Source organism: Gobio gobio (assembly GCF_949357685.1).
Source record: "Gobio gobio genome assembly, chromosome: 19".
Taxonomy (NCBI): domain Eukaryota; kingdom Metazoa; phylum Chordata; class Actinopteri; order Cypriniformes; family Gobionidae; genus Gobio; species Gobio gobio.
In genome coordinates, this window is record NC_137112.1 from 18653099 (window position 1) to 18680628 (window position 27530).

General features: G+C 39.7%; 2 protein-coding genes across 2 annotated transcripts; one reads left to right on the forward strand and one right to left on the reverse strand.

The window, feature by feature from the left end:
* Positions 1-3485: 3485 nt before the first annotated feature.
* Positions 3486-10498, forward strand: spata1 (spermatogenesis associated 1; the record flags this gene model as incomplete). Its single annotated transcript, XM_079845335.1, is given in 6 exon segments — positions 3486-3509; positions 7168-7221; positions 7321-7522; positions 7525-7604; positions 10254-10352; positions 10427-10498. Coding segments are annotated over 6 exon segments (531 nt in total).
* ctbs (chitobiase, di-N-acetyl) lies at positions 10377-27474 on the reverse strand. The gene is made up of 7 exons (XM_079843971.1): positions 27248-27474; positions 25917-26055; positions 22052-22260; positions 21795-21966; positions 18830-18927; positions 11865-12026; positions 10377-11671 (listed from the first exon to the last, which is right to left on the reverse strand). The coding sequence occupies exons 1-7, from the start codon at positions 27362-27364 to the stop codon at positions 11456-11458; spliced, it is 1113 nt and encodes a 370-aa protein (XP_079700097.1). The 5' UTR covers positions 27365-27474; the 3' UTR covers positions 10377-11455.
* Between the last annotated feature and the right edge of the window lie 56 nt (positions 27475-27530).

The following is a 27530-nucleotide window of genomic DNA, read 5'->3' on the forward strand; positions in this document are numbered from 1 at the left end:
GAATATTGAAAAATATTACGAATTTAAACAAGTTTACACAGCAAGAAGAAAAGAGCTGTCTATAAAAGGACAACTTAAAGAAAAATCTTACTACGTCAATGCAAGTAAAAGTTATGAAGTTTAGTTGATATATAGAGAGAATTGAACATTTAAGCTCACATGTAGTCATTTTTATAGCTGTATTTATTGATTTTAAAGCTTATTTGTATGACTGACCTTTATATAGGCTATTTATATTAATTTTAACTAAGTGCCTATTGATGATTGATTAACTAAAATGATACATGTATAATTGATTAAGGGCATAATTACAAAAATGATATCTAAATTATTCAAAATTATTATTATAAATACGCTTTGTTAAAAGCCAGACACTTTAGTCTTTAAACCCCATTTGCTATGTATTGACCTTTAATTTGGTGTAGAAACAGGGGGAGGGACTTTATTGCATCAGAGGTGTCACTTTGCTCACAGCTGATTGGTCCGATTTCAGTTTGAGATCTCTTATCTAAAACAACCTGCCCTGGAGCAGGGGCCCGTTCTTCGTACCACGCTAACTCAGTTAGCTGGATTTGATTGTTGACGATTTGGCATGATCTTGGATTGTTTGGTTCTTTGAAGCTCATCCTGGACTTGCTGTCATAGTAACAGGTCCGTAAGCTTAAACCTACTCGGGATCAGGCTTATTTCATGTAAACAGGATTAGATTGCATCTTGAGGTGATACTTAAAATCTGTCCCAGCCACTGCTACTTTATTACAAGAGTGCATTACTGAACCAGGGGCAATAATAATAATTTTAAATAATAATATAAAAATTTTATATTGTATATGTAGGCCTATATGAGAATGTATAGTGTTGTGTATAATAGGCTACTATAGACACAGCCACTTGATTGAGCGATTTATTTGTGATGGAATAATTACTTTATATCATTTTATTTTTATTGGTTTACACACGTTGTACAGTTAATCTGAGCCGTGCATTAAGTGATCACGGATATTATGGGAGTGGCTTGATGCAGTGCAAGAGAGGATAATTTGATCTTGACCCATAAGAAACTTGAATACTGTCACGTTACAAATCTGTTTCAAATTGAATTAAAAATTAAATTACAACATTGAAATAAAAATGTAAAGGGTGTACAAATACTGTATAAAATCGTGAATATAAATAATTGGTAATTATGTAAAAAAAAAAAAAAAACATTTATCATTTATCTATTATAACTTTTATGTTGGTTTGGTCGTTTGGCTGTTTCCTTATAAAGGTTCAGAAATTCGTGGGGTTTTTTTCGTGTAATTTGTCAAGTTTTTTGCCAGGTGGCTTTTTAATTATATGATGTCATTACGTTGCTGTCTTGACGCCAACCTATCGCTGCATTGCTGATCGTGGTTTCGAGTATCGATGCATCTGCCCTCTTCAGGGGAAAAAAGAACACTCAGTAATCTTAGATCATTTAATCCAGATATTTTAATCCAATCCGCAAATTCGTTTGAAGAACCAAATTAGCCAGAGATCACTTAACACGATTAAAAGATCTGGGATCTGTCTAATCATCTTAGATGTATTAAGCGAGGTACGAAGAACGGGCCCCAGGTTAGCCGTGAAGCGTAAGTTATGTGGAAATTAACACTGCTAAAAGCCAAACCGAAAACACAGGATTGGCACAAACTAAGCTTAAACATATCTGGTTAGCCAGCTACACCGGCTTCATGTTATTGGCCCCTGATCAAACATACAGCACACAAACAATTTTGTAGAAACCAACATAGACCTTGATTCACAAATCTACATAAGAATAACAAATATAAAGCTATTTAAATATGAAATAAATTATGTCATTAATTTACTCACCTTCATGTCTTTCGTTCATCTTCGAAACACAAATGAAGATCTTTTTGATGAAATCAGAGCGTTCTGTCCCTACATAGGAAGCTACAGAACAGTCTGGTGATTCAAAAAATTCATAAAGAGATCGCAATCCATTTGAATGGAGTGGTTTAGTCCACATTTTCTAAAGAGATTCAATAACTTTATATGATGAACATATTTAATTTAGGCTTTTATTCACACATAAACATTGATCCGCGAACATAAACAGAAGCTCAACCAAACTGGCTTGACTCACGAGACCTCTTGTAGAAGCTCAAACGTGCTCATTGGTTCTCGCATGTCAAGCAAACATGCTTGATCTTCCATTTATCATAACACAATAGCCTAGCCTACATACTACCATGACCAGTGGCCCAGATATATTTTTCTTGTTTTCTCCCATTTTTATGCAATTAGCATTTCAGGGTTGTCTGGCTACACCAGACCAAGCTCAATCTTTTAAGATGGAATCTACTCTATATTTTCTACTGCACAAGAGGTGTGATCAAAGGGCATAGTTCAAATGACTCTGTACGCAACTGGATAGTCCTTCAACCAATCAGACCAACGATCCATAGCTTCTCTATCCGTCATTGTGTTAAACCCGCCAATAGCGTGCCAGGTGAATAAGCTGGTTTGTGATTGGTCCCCGCAAATTTGTAACAGAAGCAGGATAGAAATATGTACAGGTTTCCAGCCTGAGCTGCAGGGCGAAATCAAATCGCAAGTCTAATTTCAGGGCACTTATACCAATATTTTTCTCATTCAGTATCTGTAAAAAAAAAAAATTCTTAGAAAACAGACCAATCACACAATACATTCTGGCAGTCACTTGTCGTCAACTAGTGGCGTAAAAGTGTAACCTGCAGACTGACAGTCTGTCTGGAAAGGCTGCACACACAAGCAGAATGATATAAGAGATATATAAAGTTCTGTATACTATAATAATTGATAATAATATAATATAAAACAGTTTTTTTTTATATATATAAAATGTTTCAAATACTATCATTACTATTTTCATATGGATATAATAGAGACTATAACATTAGGCTACACATGTATGACAAGATGAGCCATTTTTACTTTTTGGCCCTCAAGATGAGAAAATAAGGCAGAAGTACAATAAACGTATCTAAAGTAATTTCAGGATGTTTGCTATCATTTTAAATTATCAGAATATATCTATGACAAAGGTTTCTAAAAATGTGGCTTCTTATAAAAAAGTATTGCTGTGGTTAGGGGTAAATTGATTTGAGTCAGTGGGTAAATTGCACCATCTGGGTGTAAACTGACCTTTTAATTGAATCTAAATCAAACCAATGTGAAATTGTAAAGATAATTTACCTCTTTTAAAAAACACCTTCAATAGGGAAATACCCTTTTACAAATAGTCATATGTTTTTTCTTAAATCTAACTCAAACAACATAAAACCAACCAAATTAAGTTAAAATTTCAATATCTTTAATTGTTTTATTTCTGAAACAACATGTTGAACACCAAAATTCACCAGAAAACTGAATTATAATGAATTAATGAATGTCATTGAAACTAATAAACATTTTAGTCCAAAGGTTCTTGGCATGGTAGTTTTTCTGCAAAATCGACCATGGTAGGCCATTCGGGATTACAGGTGGGAAGATATATGATTAAGCATCTTCTGGTTCTTATCAGAGAAGGATTTGGTGTACTTGTACATTGTTCCAAATAAACTCAAACTAAAACTTCAAACTTCTTTTTTTTTAAGAAAATTAGAAATTTAACCAGTTGTGTAACATTATGGAAATTATACCAGTTTATACTTTTACTATAGTGCCTATAGGTGGGGTAAGTTAAAACACTGGCTTAATTTACCCCACAGCATTTGGCTCACTTTGCCCCTTAGCTGCCATTTTGGATAAAACTTGGATAAAACTAAATCTTGCTTATCAATTCAGGCTAATATTTAGCTAAATGATTTGCATGTTTTCTTTTACATTGCTAAATCATATGGATCATAAATATTTTAGACCTGGAAAAATTTACTTTGATGCAGCAGCCATTATATCTGTTATGCTAAAATGTTTCTTTGACGAGTCAAAAATTGCACCAAATGGGTTTTTAAAGTTTTTAAAGTAAATGGGTGCCTTCCACTCCCATGTGCTTCTTATTTTCACAGTCTGGTAGAAATGGTGGGTGGTTACAAAATATATGGTCACATGACAATAAAAGTGTACAGTTGCCATGATAAAAGGGCTGGGTCAACTTGCCCCACTCTCCCCTATAAGACAGAGCGTATTTAGGCCACGCCCACACACACGGGAAAACAATCCAACGCTCTACATTGACTTTGCATTGCGTGATGCTGCATCCTTGTCATTTCGGACTTATAACAAAAAAACAGAACAATATCTAAAAGCTGATATGTGACAAGGTGTACAGCAAGCAAGCTAAAAAAACACAGAAATAAGTTTTTATAAGCTGTCGACCCAAAAAAACGAGCGTTTAAGAAGATAAAAGTGGATACAGGCAATACGAAGTGAAGCTTCAGCAGGAAGAATGGGTCAATTTTCGGATCCTGACACTCAGTATGCCTCAGTATGACTATCTGTGCAGTAAACATTTTGTCACTGTTAAGTCAAATATCCAAATGTCCTTTTTATATATTACTGTCGCTGATCACGTTCCCCTCTAGTCGCCGTAGTTCTCAGTGTAATATGACCCGTAGCGGTCTCAATGGCCTGAATCCACTTTTTTGTCTTTAAACGCTCGTGTTTTGGGTCAACAGCTTATAAAAACTATTGGGGTTTTGGTTCTGGGTTTTGTTTAGCTTGTTTGCTGGACACTTTGTCACACATCAGCTTTTATACATTGTTCAGTTTTTTGTTTTAAAGCTACACTGTGTAACGTTTTTAGTTTATTCTTAGCTAAAAACACTTAGTTCTTTCAAAAATATATGTGCTCATTAATGTATATTTACTTCTTTCAAGTAATAAAGTATTCTCGTAAGGTTATAATATGCCATTGAAAATACATACGGGTGAGGGGTTCGAATGCGGGTCGCCATGTTGCCCCTCCATCTTGAAAGTACATTAGCCAAAGAGGGACATACCTGTAAATTCAAGCTTCGCCTTTCTCGTTTTAACACTCGATGGCACCGTGTCGAATGTGGACGAGGTTGAACTGGAAGCCATGTTAATCTTGGACTAAATCGGCCACCGTAGGAGTTAAAACGAAATCGGAATTGAGAGGAACAGAAACTAACAGGTGTTTGGCTCTGGTGAGTAGCTACCATTTCAGTATTTTTATTTATTTATTAAGCACAAAAAGTAATGATAATGATGGTTAAAAGTTTGAGTACAAAGTACATAGGACACAAAACAAAAATATAAAACTTCACTCTCAATACAGGCGGTCTACAATTGCTAAATGTGTATATGCTATGAATTAGGGGTCGGTGGTATGATCAAAATTCTGTTTCGCGGTATGAGTCATTTTATTTCACAGTCACAATATATATATATATATATATATCATGATATAGTCATTTATATGTAGTTATTCTGGGCAAGATCTTTATATACAACCCCAAATCAGAAAAAGTTGGGACAGTATGGAAAACGCAAAAAAAAGAAAAAAAGAAGTGATTTCTAAATTTACTTTGACTTGTATTTCATTGCAGACAATATGAACACAAAATATTTCATGTTTTGTCTGGTCAACTTCATGTCATTTGTAAATATGCATCCTTTCCTGTCATTCAGACCTGCAACACATTTAAAAAAAAGTTGGGACAGTAAAGCATTTACCACTTTGTAATTTTGCCATTCCTTTTCACAACACTTAAAAGACGTTTAGGGACTGAAGACACCAAGTGATGAAGTGTTTCAGGTGTAATTTTGTCCCATTCTTCCTGCAAACAAGTCTTAAGGTGGGCAACAGTACGGGGTCTTCGTTGTCGCATTTTGCGCTTCAAAATGCGCCACACATTCTTTATTGGAGACAGGTCGGGACTGCAGGCAGGCCAGTGAAGTACCCGTACCCTCTTCCTCCGCAGCCAGGACTTTGTAATGTGTGCAGAATGTGGTTTTGCATTGTCTTGTTGAAATATGCATGGACGTCCCTGGAAAAGATGTCTTCTTGAAGGCAGCATATTATGCTCCAAAATCTCTATGTACTTTTCAGCATTAATGGTGTCTTCACAGAAGTGCAAGTTACCTTTGCCAAGGGCACTGACACAACCCCATACCATGACAGACCCTGGCTTTTGGACTTGTTGCTGGTAACAGTCTGGATGATCCTTTTCTTCTTTGGTCCGGAGCACACGGCGTCCATTCCTCCCAAAAAATACCTGAAATACTGATTCATCTGACCACAGTACATGTTTCCACTGTGTGATGGTCCATCCCAGATGCCTCCGAGCCCAGAGAAGTCGACGGCGCTTCTGGACACTGTTAACATAGGGCTTCCTTTTGGCACAGTACAGTTTTAACTGGCATTTGTGGATGTAACTACGTATTGTGGTACTTGACAAAGGTTTGCCAAAGTAGTCCTGAGCCCATGTGGTGATATCGCTTATAGATGAATGACGATTCTTGATGCAGTGCCGCCTGAAGGATCGGAGATCACGGTTGTTCAGCTTAGGCTTGCGCCCTTGTCCTTTATGCACTGAAATTCCTCCAGATTCCTTGAATCTTTTAATTATGTTATGCACTGTTGAATGTGAAATATCCAAATCTCTTCCTATCTTTCTTTGAGGAACATTGTTTTTAAACATTTCAATAATTTTCTCACGTATTTGTTGGCAAACTGGCGATCCTCTGCCCACTTTGCTCCTAAAGGATTAAACCTTTCTTGGATTCTGCTTTTGTACCAAATCATAATTACAATCACCTGTTGACATCACCTGTTTCAAATCACATCATTATTTAACCATTTTACCTCATTACTAGCCCTAAATTGCTCCTGTCCCAACTTTTTTTTAAAATGTGTTGCAGGTCTGAATGACAGGAAAGGATGCATATTTACAAATGACATGAAGTTGACCAGACAAAACATGAAATATTTATATTAGTATATATATTAGTGTTCATTTTGTCTGCAATGAAATACAAGTCAAAGTAAATTTAGAAATCACTTCTTTTTTTATTTATTTGCGTTTTCCATACTGTCCCAACTTTTTCTGATTTGGGGTTGTAATAAATAATCTCAAATACTTTAGAAATGAAAATACAGTAGATTTGGAAGCATTATTTCCATTGAGTAGCACATAAAATGTCAAGTAAACTGTCACTCCTGTCATTTGATCTCAGGTTAAATTCAGACAAGAGGGAGAATTGACAGTAAAATCATTTTCTCCACCATTTGTAAGTACTTGTGGTATAAAGATGGTCTAAGTTTAGTTTTATGTGTGGTAATCAACCGATTTATGCATGATTTCTGTCTCCTTTCCATGACCCCATTAGGCTCCTTTTCCAGAGCTCTACCTTTTACCTGTCGTAGAGAATGACAGTGGCCTTTGCTCCAGCTCTCTGACCCCTGATACTTTAATAAGCAACACTGACCATCACAGTCACGATTTGCCAAGACCAACATGTGCACCTGGCAAGATAAAAGCGCCTATTAAATTCCCCTCTATCAATAAAGGACCTCAGCAATCTGTCCTAATGCAGAGGAGAACGGGAGTGATGAAGATGCAGAATCTGACACTCCTCATCAAACATACAGTTCACAAGATCAGATGGAACCTGTAAACAACCCTACCCTGAGGTTTTCAAACTTTTCCTGGACCTTCCCCAGTCTTCCTTATTTAACCCAGCTGAATAAACTCATTAATAGAACACTTTATGACCTGAGCTGAACTGGTCTGTCCAGTAAGAGAGACATGCAAAACACTATTTTCTTAAAGACCCCCTGTCGTGAAAATCTAGTTTTTAATGTTGTTGTCTACGTGGTGTTTTTAATATGCTTGAAGACAAACCAAGTCAACACCAATGCTGAGTATTTTCGCCTCAAAACCACTTCAGCTCTGCATCCCCCACCGACCCAATGTTGTCCAATATTGCATCATCATAATCATTTTAAAAAAATCTATAAGTTGTGCAGCACAAAACTAGACATAGGCTATATTATTTGAAAGATTAGAATTCAGCTTTCTTGATAACCCAATCACTTTTGCATTTATGTTACACAGACGAAGATAATAAGGTCTGAATTCGACTCCTTTGAACAAGCAAACACATGAGTCGCATCACTACCTCGTTGTGGAGCTACTAGCCTCAAACGCTATATTAGCTTGTTCCTTAAGTTGTTTTCTTCAAAATGAGACTATTTTCATTCATGTCTGTGAGCAAGCATGGCCAAACGACACTGTAATGTGTCACCGATGTCCAGATCAAAACATGTGATGCAGACAAATACTCTTATTATCTTTAGTTTTGATTGTCATTAGCCGCGATATAGCAAAAAAGCTGAGTCAGCTCTCTATAGACACGTCGATCATGCTTCTCGACCAATCAGAGCCCGAGATCTCCGTTTACAAAGTTGAGAGCGGAGCCTTCTTTTCGATTTATCAGCGGCAGTCTTAAATCAATGCAGATGAGTAGGAGTTATTAGATAGTTTGGACAGATTAAACTCAATAACTTTTTTTGGAAGGAGATATCAAGAAAATTATTTTTTCCCCTGTTTACTGCCAACTAGTGGAATCAACAGAAACTTTCTGAAGGGCCATAGACCAAAAATTACAGATTTTCAAATAAATTAATAAAAAAATATAAAATTGTGACTAAATACAATAGAATGTATGCAATATTCCACCACTGTGTTAAAATTTAGAGTGTTTTCTGTAAAATGAGACAATATTTTGTCAATTTACTCCATTGTATGTGGGTAGGGCGTTCTTTTAAATTCAGAGATAGGCCTATGCCTAATTCTCAAAAACAAATTCAAAATATGCTGCAGAGCTTAAGTGATTAAAACTGCAGTGAACCAAAGACAGTCTCAAAAACACGGTTTGAAATCGCCGGTGTTGCTTACGTCTCAAACTACCTTGTAACCACTCACGTCAATGTGATTAACAATGTGATTGACCGCTCTGAAGAAGGCGAGTCTCAAGAGAAGTCAGGTTATCCTGGTATATTTTTCTGTTGATATGAAAAATCGGTTACAATTATTAGCGGGTGAATTATGTATATGATGCATATTATGAAGTTATGATGAACTATATGCCTTTCTCCACTGATGTTCTAATCTAAGTTGATTAAAGTGTTTCTAAGAATCCTGATTTTTAGAAGGCAGCTGTCTGACTCTGAGGTGGCAAACAAAACATGGTTTGACACTTTTGATGAATGAAGCAGGATCTGCAACATCTCTATCTGCGTTTATGCCTCCACGTCCCCCTGATTGCCTCATAGACATAAAAGATTGCCTACGAGCTTCTCCTCGGGTCTATATGGTAATTTGCTCAACAGCGCGACACGGTCGCGTGGTTATGACGCAATCGTTAGCCTATATTTTACAAAAACGGCTTCAACGGGGCAATAGTGTAAGATACAAGGTAATGGAGCCTTTTATACATTGTCGTGTTTGTTTAGAAATAAACAATGGACGAATGGAGTCTTTAAATGCCTCAGATGTAAAGATATTCACTGTCAAAGTGAGGCCAAAATGAATGGGAGTCAATGGGATGCTAACAGCAGGTGATGGCTTGGTTGGTGATGGCTTGGTTAGCAATGGCCGCGCCTATGGGAGGTACGCTTTCCGGGGGCTGGATTACCCCCTTGTCCACAACACATTATTGATCCGAACTGGAATATGACTCATGTGTTTGCTTGTTCAAAGGAGTCATTTCCATCTTTGTGATTCTTTTGATAATAACGTTACTGTAAAGTGTTGGATCGGTGAAATTGCACAGTGATATTCTTGAGGTTAAGAGCTTTCATTTGATATGTGGCTTGTCTATTTTTGGTGAGATTGTGTGATATAAATATTACATTTAATATTATTCATATGATTTTCTCAAGGAGGGGGGGGGGGGTGTCAAATTCAGACCGTATTATCTTTTTCTATGTAACATAAATGCAAAAGTGATTGGGTTATCAACAAAGCTGAGGTTCTAATCTTTCAAACGATACCATATACAGTATGTCTAGTTTTGTGCTGTACAATTTATAGATTTTTTCAAATGAATATGATGATGCAAAATTGGACCCACGGGTGGGTCGGTGAGGGGGTGCAGAGCTGAAGTGGTTGCATTGTCTTACTCTCATTTCAGGAAAAATAATGGCCCAATCATGCTTCATTTGAAGAAATCCTCCACAGGGAAAAAAACTGTCCATTTCTTTCTTAATCTAATATTATGATCAATTAAAGCAAAAACATTGTGCTTTGCATTTACAGAATGAGTTGATAATCCAGATTATGACGGATAGCAGTGAAATTGATAATCTGAGGAAAAATGTGGATGATGCTCAAATGAAACTGGCTACAGAGATCAAGGTACTAAACAGACATGTCCTAGTTAAATCTGTTGTTTGTTTCATTACTTTATTTATTGTTCTTCATTTGTCTAGTTGAGAAAGCAAGCTGCCACAGAACTACCGGCCCTGAGAGCAGAACTGATGCAAAAGAGAGTTCAGTTTTAAAGAAACACAGAATACACCTCTATTTGCTTAACATTAGATTTCTTAGAAATTATATTTCTTTGTGGACAAAAGTTGTGATTCATCTTCACTGAAAATTATGAAATGATGTATAAAATATTTTTTACATTTACATAAAGCAAAAAAGATAGTATTCAAGAGATTTGACAGATTTGAGTAATGTGTAAATACTATATCTGCTTCCTGGGTTTATGCTGCCTTCACATGCTCTCGGAATTATCGTAAATGCGAGTTTCCTAGGTCAAAATTGCACATGAACGGCCTCCACGTTCAAAATTTAAATGGGATGCGCTCGTAATCACGACTTCAGAAGTGGAAATTATCACATTTCCGATTGCATGTGAAGGCACCATTAGTTTGGCTGTTTAAAAATGAAGTATGTAATTTCTGCACTATTTACGACACCAAATTAACTAAAAACGATGAGTTTCCCGAACACTTCCTCTGTCCTCCAATGATCGGCCAAAGAGATGGTTGAGCTTAGGATGTAGAGCAAAGGTTTGAAAGCATCACAGTGTTTATTTTGCAGAAACCATGAAAGTCTGACTTATAATTTATTGCATGTAAAGATGGGTTTCAACATCCAAAAATACATACTTCACTTTTAATGAGTACAAAAATCATCATTTTTATAATTTGTAAAAATGATCCAAAAAAAAAGTCTTAAAAATGAGCTATCAAGAAAAATAATCATATTGCTTGATGTTATGCCGATTTAGAATCCTGATATGCAGTATTGAATTAGGGAAATTATGTTCATGCAAATGATTACATGTAAAAAATTTGCCAATATCAATTAAATATAATGCTTTTGTAGGCTTGCTGACAAGGAATGTACCATTTATTCAGTTTATAATAAAACAAATCAAAGTAAATATGACAAACATTTATGGTTAGCACTACTTATGTCATTCAGGCCATATGTGAATAAAGAAACAATTAGAGAAACCTATGAAACTCCCTGTGTTCCTTGGGTGTAAGGGCGTTCCACATGTCCACGGTCTGTTGCTGGGCGATTGGATCACCTCTGTAGTCCAGGAGATTCCCGTTCCACATTCCGATTCCTTTCAGACCATGTTGTGCCACATAGGCAGCTTTCAGAGCAATGCTTTCTGGATCATCATACCACACCTGATGGACCTTGCCTTCTGTGTCCTGTAAATCGTATGAATTTTAGGGAAAATATAACATGTCTGTCTCAAATACATTGCCTCATATAAACTCAATATCCCTCACATTAAGATGAATAACTGATCACTGAAATTGCATTTTGTTTGTACAGATGTATTTTATACTGTAGTAAATATTGCAATACAACATTTGATAACATTTAGAATTGATACTGTACTTTGTAATTATAGTATGGAGCTCGCTGGTTCTCATCCCACAGTCTTCCCGATATTGAGCTGTTGATCTGTTTCATCATGATGCTGTAGGGAATTTGTTTACCGGATGCATCACTACATGGAGCCCCTCTAAATGGCACTTTTGGAATTGTACATATTCCATCCTGTTAAAATAACAAAGACAGTGCCAGACATAAAATCAGTTAAAGCAATTATAATTTCTCTATTCTCTTGTCTACCAAACTTGTCATAATCTACGTAACATTAAAGGGTTAGTTCACCTAAAATCACAGAAGCTTTTCTACTACTTATATGCTTAACGTGTCACTGTGCTGTCGTTGACTGTCTGGCGCCATCTTGTGACTGAAAAACACTTAACCACCACGGGTTACAATGGAAGACTTCAAGGGTTAGTTCACCCAAAAATGAAAATTAGCCCATGATTTACTCACCCTCAAGTCATCCTATGTGTATATGACATTCTTCTTTCAGACGAATAAAATCTGAGTTATAATAAAAAAGTCCTGGCTAATCCAAGCTTTATAATGGCAGCGATTGTTGTTCTGTTTTTGAAGTCCATAAAAATGTACCTGTCCGTCCACTCTGGGGGGTTAATAAAGGCCTTCTGAAGCGAATCGATGAGTTTGTGTGAGAAAAATATCCATATTTAAAACTTTATAAAGTAAAGTTTCGGCCGCTTCGCATCGGGGTCCTGATCACTCTGTCGGGGTTTATTCTGTGATAACAACCGGCTGGATGTACATTATCCCTTACTATACAGTGTATATATTAAATTGTTATAGAAGTGTTGTTTAGTGAGCAGGAGTTATTGACACATTAGAGTGATAAAGGAACATGGACGAATGAGTAATAGCGGGATGTGCTTGATGTTCAAAAATGATTATTAAAAGTGCAATATGCCGTGAAAGGGAACGCAAATTTGGTATTTGCACACAGGTAGCTTTCTGTGCATGACCAAACAGTCAAATACGCATAAAAATATGTCAACGTCTGAGTATTCACCTAAACATTGTCAGTTTATTTCTATGTGTATTAGAATATTGGGTCAGTGCATAAGCTCTTATAGTCACAGCAGCCCAAAATGCTGTTGATGCTGAATGATAGTTCACCAAAAAATAAAAATTATCCCATAATTTACTCACCCTCAAAATTTGAATCTGAAGCTCAAAAAAGTGCATCCATCCATTATAAAAAAGTAATCCATACGGCTCTGGGGAGGGTAATAAAGGCCTTCTGAAACGAATCAATGGGTTTGTGTAAGAAAAATATCCATATTTAAAACTTTATAAAATAAAATATCTAGCTACCGGCGGACCGCCTTCCGTATTCAACTTACGAAGAAAGTGTAACACCTCTCACAGTTCAGAATGCTTTTGCTATGTCCGATGTCATCATAGCATCAATTAAATTTTGGTAGTACATACTACATACTGAAGGCAGTCCACCAGAAGATATTTTACTTTATAATGTCTTAAATATGGATATTTTTCGTACAAAAACCCATCGATTTGCTTCTGAAGGACTTTATTAACCACCCGGAGCCGTGTGGAGCACTTTTATAATAGATGGATGCACTTTTTTGGGCTTAAATTTTTGGGCTAACATTTACTGCAATTATAAATCTTGGAAGAGCCAGGACATTTTTTTTATATAACTCTGATTGTATTCGTCTGAAAGAAGAATGTCATATACACCTAGGATGGCTTGAGGGTTAGTAAATCATGGGGTAATTTTCATTCCCATTCAGTCGGTCACTCTCGACGCCACGTCGGAGTACCGACGAATAGGAATCTTGCTTGCGAGAGCCAATCTACTTCGAGTGTAACTAAACGAGCCAATGCACATTGGCATGCAATGATTGCACCATCATGCCACACTGTGCGGGTATAAATGAGACACAGGTGATTGCATTACCTGTCACCGAGGGATGGTCACCAGCGCTGTATCTCGTGTTTGGGCGTTCAGCACGCTGAGGCAGCGTTGGTGGATGACTCATGTTCTCACTGCGGGAACATGACCATCTCGGAGTTGCGGTCTAGACTCCATCTCGCAAGGGGTAGAGTCCCCGTGCCTCTGCCTCGATCTAACCCTCCACAGAGGGTTACTTCAGGCAGTAGCGCGGGTGATCTGAGGGTTATGGTGAGCGTGCTTCCCCCTAGGGAACCAACCCCGGGGAACCCTCATCCCTCCTGCACTCCGCAGCCAGTAGAGCTGCCGTTGAAACGCGGTGGGCCATCCACGAGGTGTGCACCATCCGTATCCTTCGGGGCTCCTCTCGAGGACCAGATGTCCATCGCTGCATCGGAGGGAGGGTCAGATATTTCGGGAGATGACGTGTCGGCGTAGGGGACTCCTTCGGGAAGATTCACTGTGCCCGATATTGATCCAAAAATGATGGCCATGCTTTCCCGGGCCGCCGAGAGAGTTGGGCTCGTGTGGAACCCTCCACCGTGTCCCAAACCCTCAAGATTGGACGATTGGTTTCTCGGGGTGGCCCGTGCTGGTTCTCAGCGCCCCACCCCGGTTCCTTTCTTCCCGGAGGTGCACGAGGAGCTCACTAGGTCGTGGACGGCACCTTTTACTGCCCGAAACCGGCCCAGTGGATCCTCCTCCCTCACCTCCCTTGATGGCGGACCTGCAAAGGGATACACGCAGGTTCCTCCTGTGGAACGGTGCCCTAACTCCACATCCAGGGAGAACCCGTGTCTCCCCTCCCGGGCCTGTAGGTACTCTTCCGATTTGATCGGAAAGGCCTACCAGGCTTGTGGAGAGGCAGGCTCCGCCTTACACGCTATGGCGTTGTTGCAGGTTCATCAGGCCCAGGCACTGAAGAACCTGCACGAGGGTGGTCACGATCCCGCAGTTCTCCAAGAACTGAGAACCGCAAAGGACCTCACGCTTCGTGCAACGAAGGTTACGGCGCGGGCCGTGCGATGTCCAATATGGTGGTCCAGGAATGCCATCTCTGGCTGTGTCTGGCGGACATGAGGGAGACCGACAAGATCAGGTTCCTTAACTCCCCCGTCTCCCAGACCGGCCTCTTCGGCGACGCGGTCCAGAACTTCTCCCAGCAGTTCTCGGCCGCACAGAAGCAGACTGAGGCCATCAGTCACATCCTGCCACGGCGGTCAGCTGCTGTCTCCACCCCGCCGCCGGCAGCACTTCAGTCTGCTCGTCGTCGAGGGCGCCCGCCTGCGTCTGCTTCTGCTCCCACGTCGCAGCAGCATCCTCCACCCAAGCGACGTCGTGGAGCCAGGCGCAAGCAGGCCGCCCCGCCCGTCCAGGCTCCTGCCAAGAGGGGTGGCAAGGGCAAGGGCAAGCGGCCCTGAGACGGGCAACCCGGAGATGGGGAGGACTGCTCTTCTAGAGACGGTGACCGCACCGCTCCATCCCCCGGAGGAGGGCCGGGAGGAGAATCTTGTGTTCTGTTTTGTTTCGGTTCCGCCCGAAATTTCAATAAAAGAGCAGTTTCCTCCATCTCCGGGTCCTCAGGGGGCTCGGAGAGTTGTGGCCGGTCAAACGCCGGACCACACTCATCCTACCCCTTCGCCAGCGGGCAGCAGTGGACGACCTCCTCACTTTCCTCCTGCCCACCTGTGGAATCAGGTAAGTGTTGCACAGCACACTCACACCTCGCTGCGGGCCGCCTCCACGAGACAGCCGCCCCAGCCCGGTACCTGCATTCCATCCTCCTCGCCCCCCCTCCATACCCTCTTGGGATCTTGCTCTGGTGCTCTGAGCACTTCAGAATGCCCCATTTGAGCCTTTGCAGTCAGCAGAGCTAAAGATTCTGTCTATGAAGGCTTTGCTGTTGGCTGCATTGGCCTCCATCAAGAGGGTAGGGGATCTGCAGGCATTTTCGGTCAACGAATCGTGCCTAGAGTTCGGGCCGGGTGATACCCACCTGGTACTGAGACCCCGGCCTGGCTATGTGCCCAAGGTTCCTACCACTCCCTTCAGGGACCAGGTGGTGAACCTGCAAGCGCTGCCCCCGGAGGAGGCAGACCCAGCCCTAGCTTTGCTCTGTCCCGTCCGTGCTCTGCAGATTTACGTGGATAGAACTCAAAGCTTCAGAACCTCAGATCAGCTCTTTGTCTGTCACGGAGGCCAGCAGAAGGGAAAGGCTGTCTCCAAGCAGAGGATGGCCCACTGGATAGTGGATGCCATCACCTTGGCTTACCAAGCACAAGGTGTGCCCTGTCCGCTCAGGGTGCGAGCACACTCTACTAGAAGTGTTGCATCCTCCTGGACGCTGGCACGTGGCGCTTCACTGACAGACATCTGTAGAGCTGCGGGCTGGGCGACACGCAACACGTTTGCTAGATTCTATAGCCTACGTGTAGAGCCGGTCTCCTCCTGTGTTCTCACCTCAAACGGGTAGAAGCACTGAGAGGCCCCGGCTCTTGTCGGCTTGCTGCACTCCGGCGCTCTTATTCTCCAGAAGCAAACTCTGTGAGTCCTCCATCACCCTCGGTGCCGGACGTGGCGGAACATCTGGCATCAGGCCCCTTGCCGCTGAATCCTTGAGAACTGGTATTGGGCTTGGGTTATATGAGTGACCCTGTGGGGATCCCACATATATTTCCACGGTCGTTCCTACGGGAAGCCCGTGTCTTTCCCTTGGGAGAGCCTTCCCGTCAGTGGGACTGAGCCCCCTCCTCCGTTGCGGGCTACGGCTCAGCATTGTACTCCACATAACTCCTTCGGTGTACGATGTGGGCTCCGCAGCGTCCCTTCTCTAGGGCACGCTTTCCCAGTGTTATTCAATAATCACTGAGCGGGTCATGCGGAACAGCAGTGATGGACTTCCCGGTGTGAGCCCCGTCTCATCAGGTAAGCGAGCTCAGGCGGACACAGGGCACTGGATGGGGGCAGAGGCCATGGCGCTTTGGTAGGGATTCCTATTTGTCGGTACTCCGACGTGGCGTCGAGAGACACGTCCCGTCGCCATGTCCTCTGTACCCTGCTGGGGTGCCTGTCTACCTACTCGGCTCCTCAGCAAAAGGCTGATTTGATGCAGTCACCTGTGTCTCATTTATACCCGCACGGCGTGGCATGAGCACCTAGTGCAATCATTGCATGCCAATGTGCATTGGCTCGTTTAGTTACACTCTAAGTAGATTGGCTCTCGCGAGCGAGATTCCTATTTGTCGGTACTCCGACGTGGCATCTCCGTTCCCTCCTTCAGGGAACGAGAGTTTTTTAGGTCAACTATCCCTTTAATGTTAATCAAACAACAAAACAACAAGAGAAAATAATTCATAGCTCATGACTGAATCACTTTTGTAGCTTTAATACATATTGTTGTGTATTTAATTCATACAGTGAATACTATGCAGTGTTTTATTTTACATTTGAATACTCTATTCAATTTCTGTAGTATTTCTTACTTCTGTTAGGTAGACCTAACCTAAACTTAGCACTTTTTCTTTATTTATTTTTTTTCTTTGTCCAATTGCATTTATTTGTGCTATTGCTTGTCATTTGTTTCTTTGTTCTTATTTTATTACTTACTGTTTACTTGTTGTCAATAATTGCTTGAGATTTTTTACTTAAATTAGTTAGCCTATTATTAGTTTTTGCTGTGGTATCAAAACTGGTATTGAGAATAAAGAAATTTCACTGGCTTCTAACATTTTGGCATCGTGAAAACCTTATTTCCTTCTTTTAAAAAAAAAGGATTTTGGTCACATCACCCATCCCTACTTCTTGCTAGATAGCAGGAAAAGTTCCCACAGTTTTACATGTGATTTATTAAGTAATGTTCACCACAAGTAACAGGCTGCAGTGTAACCTGGTAAATATAGAAATGGTGCACAGACAACAGACAACCTTAAACCCAGTCTTTTTTTAAAAGTTGCTGGTAGAGGTAGGTGAAATGAAAACAAAAGTTTCTCCACACCAAAATGTTATTTGCATTTAGAATAGGTCCAGATAAATTTCAGTATAATATGGATATTTCACTGAATGGCCAATTTAATATGTATTTTGTGTATTTTAAAAATACAAAACGTCATATTTGTATTTAATTACATATTTTCCACACAGTATTTGGCATTTTATTTTGATTTACAAATTAGGTATTTTTATTTTAAATACATTTTCATGTATTTATGCCCATCTTTGGCCAAATGAAGAAATAAGGTTTAATTCCCGTTGCATCAGAAGTCATGTGCAATATTAAGCAATGACTGATATTTTGCTAGAGTTTACACACCCTCTCTGATGTGTAATGAGATTCATGTGGGAAAATCCAGAAAGACAATGAGCACATTTGCACATTAATCTCACAAAATTTTAGTCAAAATAGTTTAAATTTGTTTTCACAACGTTTGCACACACAATGTTTCACAATTACAATACTTCAGAATATAACAATGTATATGTGTTTGTATGTCAGGTCCAATCTGCTCTCAACAGAAGTCGTAATCATTCGTGTAAAATGGCAAAATTGTCATGTGAGCTAGGATGTACAAAAACTTACAACCTAAACCTCACCATAAAAATATAAAAGTCATGCACTTTTGTACAACCTAAGTTTCATACAATTTCGTCATCAGTGGTGGAGGAAATCGCAATCACTGCAGGGGCAGAAGATGATCTGGTGCCAAAACAAGGAAGGTTGTTTATGAGTATTTAGAAGTAAACACTATATTCAATAAGAAGTGATATGAAATCACAGTGGCTAATCAGAGAGGAAATATGACTGACCTCTCTGGTCAAATCAAGCACAACAAGCTGAGCAGTGTTTAGCAAAAAACTTTGCAAGTATAGTTATATTTAGACCTTTTTGCCAACTTTGTTCAGAACGCTTACTTTTTCAGATTGGTGTGTAACTACCAAATGATTTGACATTTAATAGTTTATTGCATATCACATTTTCTTTCTTATCTCTAGTGTTGCGTGTAATTTTCATAAAGTTGAAAATTGAAAATAATTTGCTTACCTTTGAGAAATTTAGGCAGCTGTAGTCATAACCATACCATGGAACACCCATCACAAGTTTCTTTGGCTCTATGTTCATCCTGATGTATTGATCATAGGCTAAAAAGCATATTTCTTAACTTTAGGTGTGCATTTTGAAATGGAAACATGAAAACAGGCCGAATTTGCCTAATGATATGGTCAAACCAACATTTTGGTTATTATTGTAACCTCCATTCCCTGATGGAGGGTACAAGACATTGTGCTCAAACACCTCTGATACTTTGAGAATCAATGAGAATTGGCGAGGGGAATTTGCATGAGCCACTCCCCCAGACATATGGGTAAAAAAGGAAATGGCATGCATCCTCTCATTCAGGTTTGTGCTGAGGAGTCAAGAGTGTGTCCCGGCCATTCAGCAGTAGTTCAACGTTGTGGCAGGATACACAACGTCTGATTCCCTCCATCATAGGTTACCAAATAGTAACCAAGACATTCCCTATCTGTCAGTCACTTCAACGTTGTGCCAATGTACTGACACTAGGGGTCCCTATGGAAAAATGCCACAACAAACTGAAGCAAGTTACAAGGTTTTGGAGATGTCAGCACCCGCAACATTGTAACTTTCCCAACGCCCCATGCAAGTAACGTTGTCCCCGTATCACAAGAAGGGTGGTAAGGACAACCATGTACAAACATGCAAACTGCCACAAGTAAAACTGAAAGTAAGTCTCAGATGCTCAAAAACACAATCATCTTCATTAAAACTAAGGAGTCTAAATTATCTTACAAGTGTTTTTTTTCTATTCCTTTATTCTTGAAATTAGCTGATGATAAATAAAATGAAGCTCATATCTGTTGCTTTCGTTGATGTGAACTCTGTTAAATTTGCATATAGAGCGGGAATGTATATTCATTTTGCGGAGAGGTGTAAGGTAAGACAAACTGCATGTTTTTTATTTTTATTTTGTTTAGATTGTATAGCCCGTTTCGTTTGCGAAAACCATGTGAGCAGAAGTAGCCTGATCAGCTTGTCAAAAATGCCTTTTTACTGTGGTGGTGATAAACGTTTAAATTAACATTGTGATATGCTTGAAGTGTTTTATATCTATGGATTTTAATATAACAAACATGTCTGGTGTTGATTTGAGGGGCTAAATTGATCAAATGTGGTTAACTCATTGTCGGCCGCTGGCCGCTTGGTCATCACTTTAAAAAACAAAAACTTTAATTTAACAAACAAAAAGTGCTCCAAACATGTTTCTAAATTAACTTAAATAAATAAATGTAAATGAAATGAAATGTGTATGAAATGTAACTACTTTGACATTAAAAACAAAACTGGACTATTTTAATGGCAGTAGTGTGTAATAGGGAGGATAAAAAAAAAAACACAGGCTCCAGTCGGACTTGGGCCGAGAATTTTGATAAGCTGTAGGAAACGGGCCAGGCTAGGGCCTGAGCGTCTCAGGGCCAGGCTAGGGCCTAGATTTGAGGCCCGTGCAGGGCTCTAGCAGGCGCCTGATGAACTGAATTGACTGTAGACTGTAGAAATTGCTAACCATGCATCCAAGCTCCGTTTGAGTGGCACCAAAGGTAAATTGTTTTTAACTTACCTGCGGCAGGGTGGTGAAACGGAGCATCAGTCAACACATCGGGAAGCACAGCGTGGGTGTGCTGAAACACCTTCCTTGCTCCCATGTGACACTTTTATTTGTGTGTGTCGAGGCAAGGATGAAGAGGCAGCAAACTCGCGACCATCATGTCCAAGCTGTGAACTGTGTGGACCAGAAAATGAGGAAGCTGCTCTTTCCTTAAAAAATTGGGTACTGCTGTCACTTAGGTGAGTGGCGAAATAAAAAGAAAAGGGAAAAAAATTATCTGCCCAGCCCTCCACAGGGGAAATGAGTGCAATCACTGTCTCTTATGAAAGAGCATCTCCCACTGTCCCTGGGTCGCCGTCTCAGGGAAGCTTTGAAGCCTTCTTCACATACAGACAGGCTGCGTCGTTTTCCTGCAGCCAGGCTGTGGTGGAGCTGGTGTAGTAGCTGCAGGTGGTGAGCAGATGGAGTATGGGACCTCGGCGGCCTGTAGGTGGTGGTGAAGTCACACCAAGACAAAATGTGTTTAATGGCCTCTGTCTGCTTCTTCACTGCCGAGAACTGGGCAAAAGATGTCAAGAAAGCAGACCTTGTTCCTGGACCACCTTTGTGGACATTGCCTGAGACATAGAGGACCATAGTGGACATTGGTTGAGAGTCCACATCGTGACCTTAGTCACTCGTAGAGCAAAGTCAGTTGCCAAGCTCAGTTCCTTCATCAATCCCGGCTCAGAAATCCCCTCATGCAGAAAGACATCTTTAAAAAGCCATTCTCTGTCTGTGCTTGCTCTTTTAGGGGACACTGCTCTTTTAATGAAGCACCCAGTGGAGCGCTCTGCACTTATCTGTGCATTGGAGAAAGAGAGACCGCTGCAATGCATCGTAAACACCAGTCGTGCAGATTCGAAGAGGTGAATGGCTGCATAACTGAGTGCATTCAACAATCAATCCGCTCTGAAGAACAAATCTGAATGAGTGGAAGCACGTCGTCTTTTATACCTGTATGTCCAGGAGAGTCATCAATTCTCATTGGCCTTTTCACAAAGCATCAGATATTTTTAGGGGCTCCCAAGTGCGACCCCTAGTATCAGTACATCGACACAACACCATGACTGACAGCTAGGGAACTGTTGTTCAATAAATAAAATACAAACAGAGTGTTTCAAAAGTCTCATAAATATGCAGTTATGTACAGAGACATTTTGGGAATGTCATCAAAAAAGATATGTCAGATTTTAAATTTTTGGCAACGGGCAAACTATGTAGAACACGTGCTCTCAAGTACAAAAATTGGGTTTTGTTCAGGTTTTGAAACATCTATAAAAGTTCTAAGGTGCAAAGTGAATTATTAGAAGGCCTTGTGAGATAAAATGTTTGATCACTTACCTGTCAATGTCTGGTTGAAGGGGGCATTGGCCATTGCTATACAATCACCCCAGATCTGGCTTTGCTCATCATAGGACATAACAAACAGGAGATCGCATGAATCAGCAATGGCAAGGTAATCATAGCAACGCTTATCGATGCATTTGGGCGACCAAGCCACATCAAATGATACCTATGATTCAAGATAAGAAGACAGAGTATGTCAGGGGCTTTGAAAGTGCCTATTTGAGATAATTTCCTGTGATATGCTGTCTTACCTGAGAGCCTGGGATCTCTGTGTGGAAACTTTCAGTGGTTTCCTTGACAAGGGCTGTCAAAGCATAGTATTCAGCGGAACCGGTCTCAACCGCCTGCTCAACATCTATGTTTATTCCATCCATAAACTGACTCTTTGCCAACTGGACCTTTGTCTGGATCCAAGCTGTCCTATTTACTGGATCCACAATATCTGGGAGTGGCACATCTCCTGTGAAGAACATTTCATCCATCACATATAATAGAACAACTGATTGGAAGACTGTAAATTTGATCACTTCTCAAGTCACTATTACTATTGCTCATACTTTGGATTAGTGATTTGAAGAAACACCCAACCTTCAGTACTTTGGCACATATATTGCCTAGCACCTAGCATATATTGCCAAGACAAGAATGATAACACAAATCATGTGGCTTGTTAAGAATAGATGTATTATTATTTTTAAAGGTTTTGATTTTGGCATTAAAAACAACTAAACAACTAAAAACAATAATCCAATAGAACCTCAATCTCTCAATTTCTCAGGGGACGTTTCCATGTATCTGAAAGTCATCTGCTGTAGTGCCTATATTTAAAAGTGGAGATCCTCGTGCTGTTAGCAATTACAGACCTATTAGTATTTTACCTATAGTTTCAAAAGTTGCAGAGAAACTGATAGCTTATGAAATTACTGATTATCTGAATACTAGTTCATATGCATCCCATGCAATTTGGTTTCAGAGCAAACTACTCAACTGAGATGGCTAACTGTTACTTCACTGAAAAAGTTAAGTCTCTCTTAGACAAAGGTGGGATTGTTGGGGTGGTGTTTCTTGATCTCACAAAAGCTTTTGACACTGTAAACCACAAAATTCTTATGTCTAAATGATCAGGTTTACATTTTTTTCAGAGACTTTAAGGTGGATAGAATCATATTTGTCCGGTCGCACACTGTATGTCAGAGTTCAGAATTATAAATCAGCCCCCTTGAGTACGTCCACAGGTGTTCCCCAAGGATCTATTTTGGGTCCATTGCTATTTACCTTGTATATTAATGATCTTCCATCCGTTTGTCCTGACACAAACATCCAAATGTATGCAGATGATACCGTTATTTATATACATCGGAGCAGTGTCACAAGTTGCAAATTAACTTACAAAATCTTTGGTTAATGTCACTGCTTGGCTAGAACAAAGCTGTTTACATTTAAATATTTCTGAAACAGTATGCATGTTTTTTACCAAAACAAATAGCTCAAGTGTAGTGCCAGATGTTTTTGTAGCAGGGGAAAGGATACAAGTTGTATCTGAATACAAGTACCTTGGAGTTGTAATTGATTCTAGACTTTCTTTTAAGGCTCAAGTTAAAAATGTTTGTAACTGAGTTAAATTTAGTCTGTCAAATTTTAGATTTATACGATACTATATGTCAACAGAGGCTGCTATGTTATATCTACATTCTATTTTTATTTCTTATATCACTTATGTTTTAAAACTTGGTCACAAGCGAGTACAACTACTCTAACACCGTTGGAGTCTCTGTATAAACAATCACAAAAAATTCTTGATAAGAAATCAATTCATTTTCATCATTGCTCAATACTTAAAAAGTATAATTTGCTAAGTTGGGAAAACCTGATCAAATATGTATAAACACTCACCTAAAGGATTATTAGGAACACCATACTAATACTGTGTTTTAGCCCCTTTCGCCTTCAGAACTGCCTTAATTCTACGTGGCATTGATTCAACAAGGTGCTGAAAGCATTCTTTAGAAATGTTGGCCCATATTGATAGGATAGCATCTTGCAGTTGATGGAGATTTGTGGGATGCACATCCAGGGCACAAAGCTCCCGTTCCACCACATCCCAAAGATGCTCTATTGGGTTGAGATCTGGTGACTGTGGGGGCCATTTTAGTACAGTGAACTCATTGTCATGTTCAAGAAACCAATTTGAAATGATTCGAGCTTTGTGACATGGTGCATTATCCTGCTGGAAGTAGCCATCAGAGGATGGGTACATGGTGGTCATAAAGGGATGGACATGGTCAGAAACAATGCTCAGGTAGGCCATGGCATTTAAACGATGCCCAATTGGCACTAAGGGGCCTAAAGTGTGCCAAGAAAACATCCCCCACACCATTACACCACCACCACCAGCCTGCACAGTGGTAACAAGGCATGATGGATCCATGTTCTCATTCTGTTTACGCCAAATTCTGACTCTACCATCTGAATGTCTCAACAGAAATCGAGACTCATTAGACCAGGCAAAATTTTTCCAGTCTTCAACTGTCCAATTTTGGTGAGCTTGTGCAAATTGTAGCCTCTTTTTCCTATTTGTAGTGGAGATGAGTGGTACCCGGTGGGGTCTTCTGCTGTTGTAGCCCATCCGCCTCAGGTTGTGCGTGTTGTGGCTTCACAAATGCTTTGCTGCATACCTCGGTTGTAACGAGTGGTTATTTCAGTCATTGCTCTTCTATCAGCTTGAATCAGTCAGCCCATTCTCCTCTGACCTCTAGCATCAACAAGGCATTTTCGCCCACAGGACTGCCGCATACTGGATGTTTTCCCTTTTCACACCATTCTTTGTAAACCCTAGAAATGGTTGTGCTTGAAAATCCCAGTAACTGAGCAGATTGTGAAATACTCAGACCGGCCCGTCTGGCACCAACAACCATGCCATGCTCAAAATTGCTTAAATCACCTTTCTTTCCCATTCTGACATTCAGTTTGGAGTTCAGGAGATTGTCTTGACCAGTACCACACCCCTAAATGCAAAATTGAAGCAACTGCCATGTGATTGGTTGATAAGATAATTGCATTAATGAGAAATTGAACAGGTGTTCCTAATAAGCCTTTAGGTGAGTGTATATTTGTCTTCTGTTTAAGACTATACATAGCCTGTATTCCCCGTTAAACATTAGAACAACTGCATATCGGTCCACAAGGGGTGGAGAAAGAGGGGACTGCATTATTCCTCTCAGAATAAGTAAATTTAGTCAGTCTGTATTTTCAGTCAGCAAGGGAATGGAACTCCATCCCATCAACAATTAGAAGCCTGGATAGGATACATATAGTTCTTTTAAATTTAATTTAAAAAAATGGTTAGTTACTAATCAGCACTATAAACATTAGTATCGTAATATTTTGCTCCTGTCGCTCTCTCTTTTTTTTACCTCATTTTTTACCTCTTAGTCTTATGCAGCTCAAAATATGTTTATGTAATATGTTAATATATTTTTTTTCACGTGGGATCCTGTACTTTTATTTGATATTTTTGTCCCTATCTTTGCTGTTTCTTCTCTCTCTCTCTCTCTCTCTCTCTCTCTCTCTCTCTCTCTCTCTCTCTCTCTCTCTCTCTCTCTCTCTCTCTCTCTCTCTCTCTCTCTCTCTCTCTCTCTCTCTCTCTCTCATTTTTCTCTTTTGTGTGTGTTATATATGATGCTCTGTTCTTGTTTTTAGGTTGACTTTTTAACATTTCTGTCAAGGGTCTGCAGATGAAAAATAGCCATTCGGGCTAATTCTGGCACATTTACATTCATGTTTATTAATGTGCACAGCCCCTGTAAACAAATAAACAAACCCAGGCGATATCAACAGACTTGAATATTATAGATAATAGCGAGTGGCTGTTTTGGATTGGGGGCAATATGCAATCCGAACAGAAACAGAACAGAACAGCCTGTAACACTATAAAAACTCCATAGCAAAGCCCTGGCAATAACCCACAATACGCCAGCATCATGGTGGTGGGTTTTGCAAGGGGAAGCGCAACACATGCTGTTCAGAAAATATAAAATCTTGTTTGATTTGAAATGTAGAAAATATCATGCTTATAAAAAACAGAAAACTTTGCTAGTATGTCCAGTCAAACACTACCTTTCAGGACCAATCGAGCTCCTTTAGAGTGAGCGTAACACATGAGTTCAGCATCATATTGTCCAAAAGCTGCAACCGTTGTCACTTTGGTCCAGTCATAAAACTTCCAAGCCTTTTTCCCAACATCAAATACAAAAACCTGGAAAAGATGCATTAAATGTTTGTGTTAGAGGTTTTTTTCACATGTGATAAACAGTGTATTTTACTCTGTTAAACCTGAAAAAAAAACGGATTTTTTTTTTTAAATTAGCCCATGATTTACTCACCCTCAAAGTCATCCTAGGTGCATATGACATTCTTATTTCAGACAAATAAAATCCGCTAATCCAATATTTAAAAAGTCCTGGCTAATCCAAGCTTTATAATGGTAGTGGTTTTTGCTCTGTTTTTGAAGTCCATGAAAGTGCATTTGTCAGTGACAGATGCACTTTTATGGACTTCAAAAACAGAGCAACAATCACTGCCATTATAAAGCTTGGAATTAGCCAGGACTTTTTTTTATATAACACCGTCTGAAAGAAATATGTCATATACACCTAGGAGGATGACTTGAGGGTGAGTAAATCATGGCCAAATTTTATTTTTGGGTGAACTAACCCTTTAAACTAAATTTAATGTGGTTGTGGTTATCAACTTTATTTATATAGCGCTTTTTAAAATGCAGATTGTTTCAAATCAGCTTCACGGTGTTAAAAAATAATGCAACATAATTTTATTACGGCCGTACAGCCGCTCCGGAGAAAACGGTGATGTCATCAGCTCATTTCAATACAGTGACAATGTGGGCAGATCAGTAATTTTAATTTAGTTTATATAGTTAATTTAGTTTACTAATTAGATTAATTTGGCTATTTAGTTGAAAATGTAGTTATAATTTATTATCTTCAAATCAGCTTTAGCCTATCAAATGTTGAGTGAAACAGAGTGCAGCAATAATTGGTGATGATAAAGTATTTGTGACTGTGAGCTCAAAAATATATGGAATAAATAAAGATATAAAACAGTTAGCCTAAGTTTCTTTCTTAGGGTTAGGCTACTTCTAAATGTGCCACAGAGAAGCAACAAAGGACAGGTTTTAGACCCTGAATGTCACAAAATAAATGTAGCCTAATTGCGTCCATTTTAAGAAATAGCCTAATTATTATACAAGACAAAATGTTTATCAGAAATGGTTCATTGAGTAAACTAGTTATGAGAAAAGAGCTAGCATAATTTGTTTGTAAATGCCACTTTCATATTTTGTTATCAATACAATTCAGATATTTTACGTGTCTGTAGTTGACATAGTGCGACGCTATCAGCTGATCGCTGGATGGGTGACTGTCACTCACCTCAAACGCCGGTTGGGATCGAATGGGTTGACAGAGTTCCTTTCGTGCACATGGACAAACGTTGGACCACACGTGTGCGAACAAAGTCAGCACCAACAGTGACACAGAAATCCACATTGTTTGTTGATGCTAAATATGTTTTAAAACACTGTAATGAAAAACGTAACTTCTGTCTGTTACAGGTACAGACAGAAACAATACTAACATGTGACACAAAAGAAATGAAAGTGATAGATTAGAAATACATAAGAAAGCGTGTCACAAAGGGGGTGGAGTAAACTGT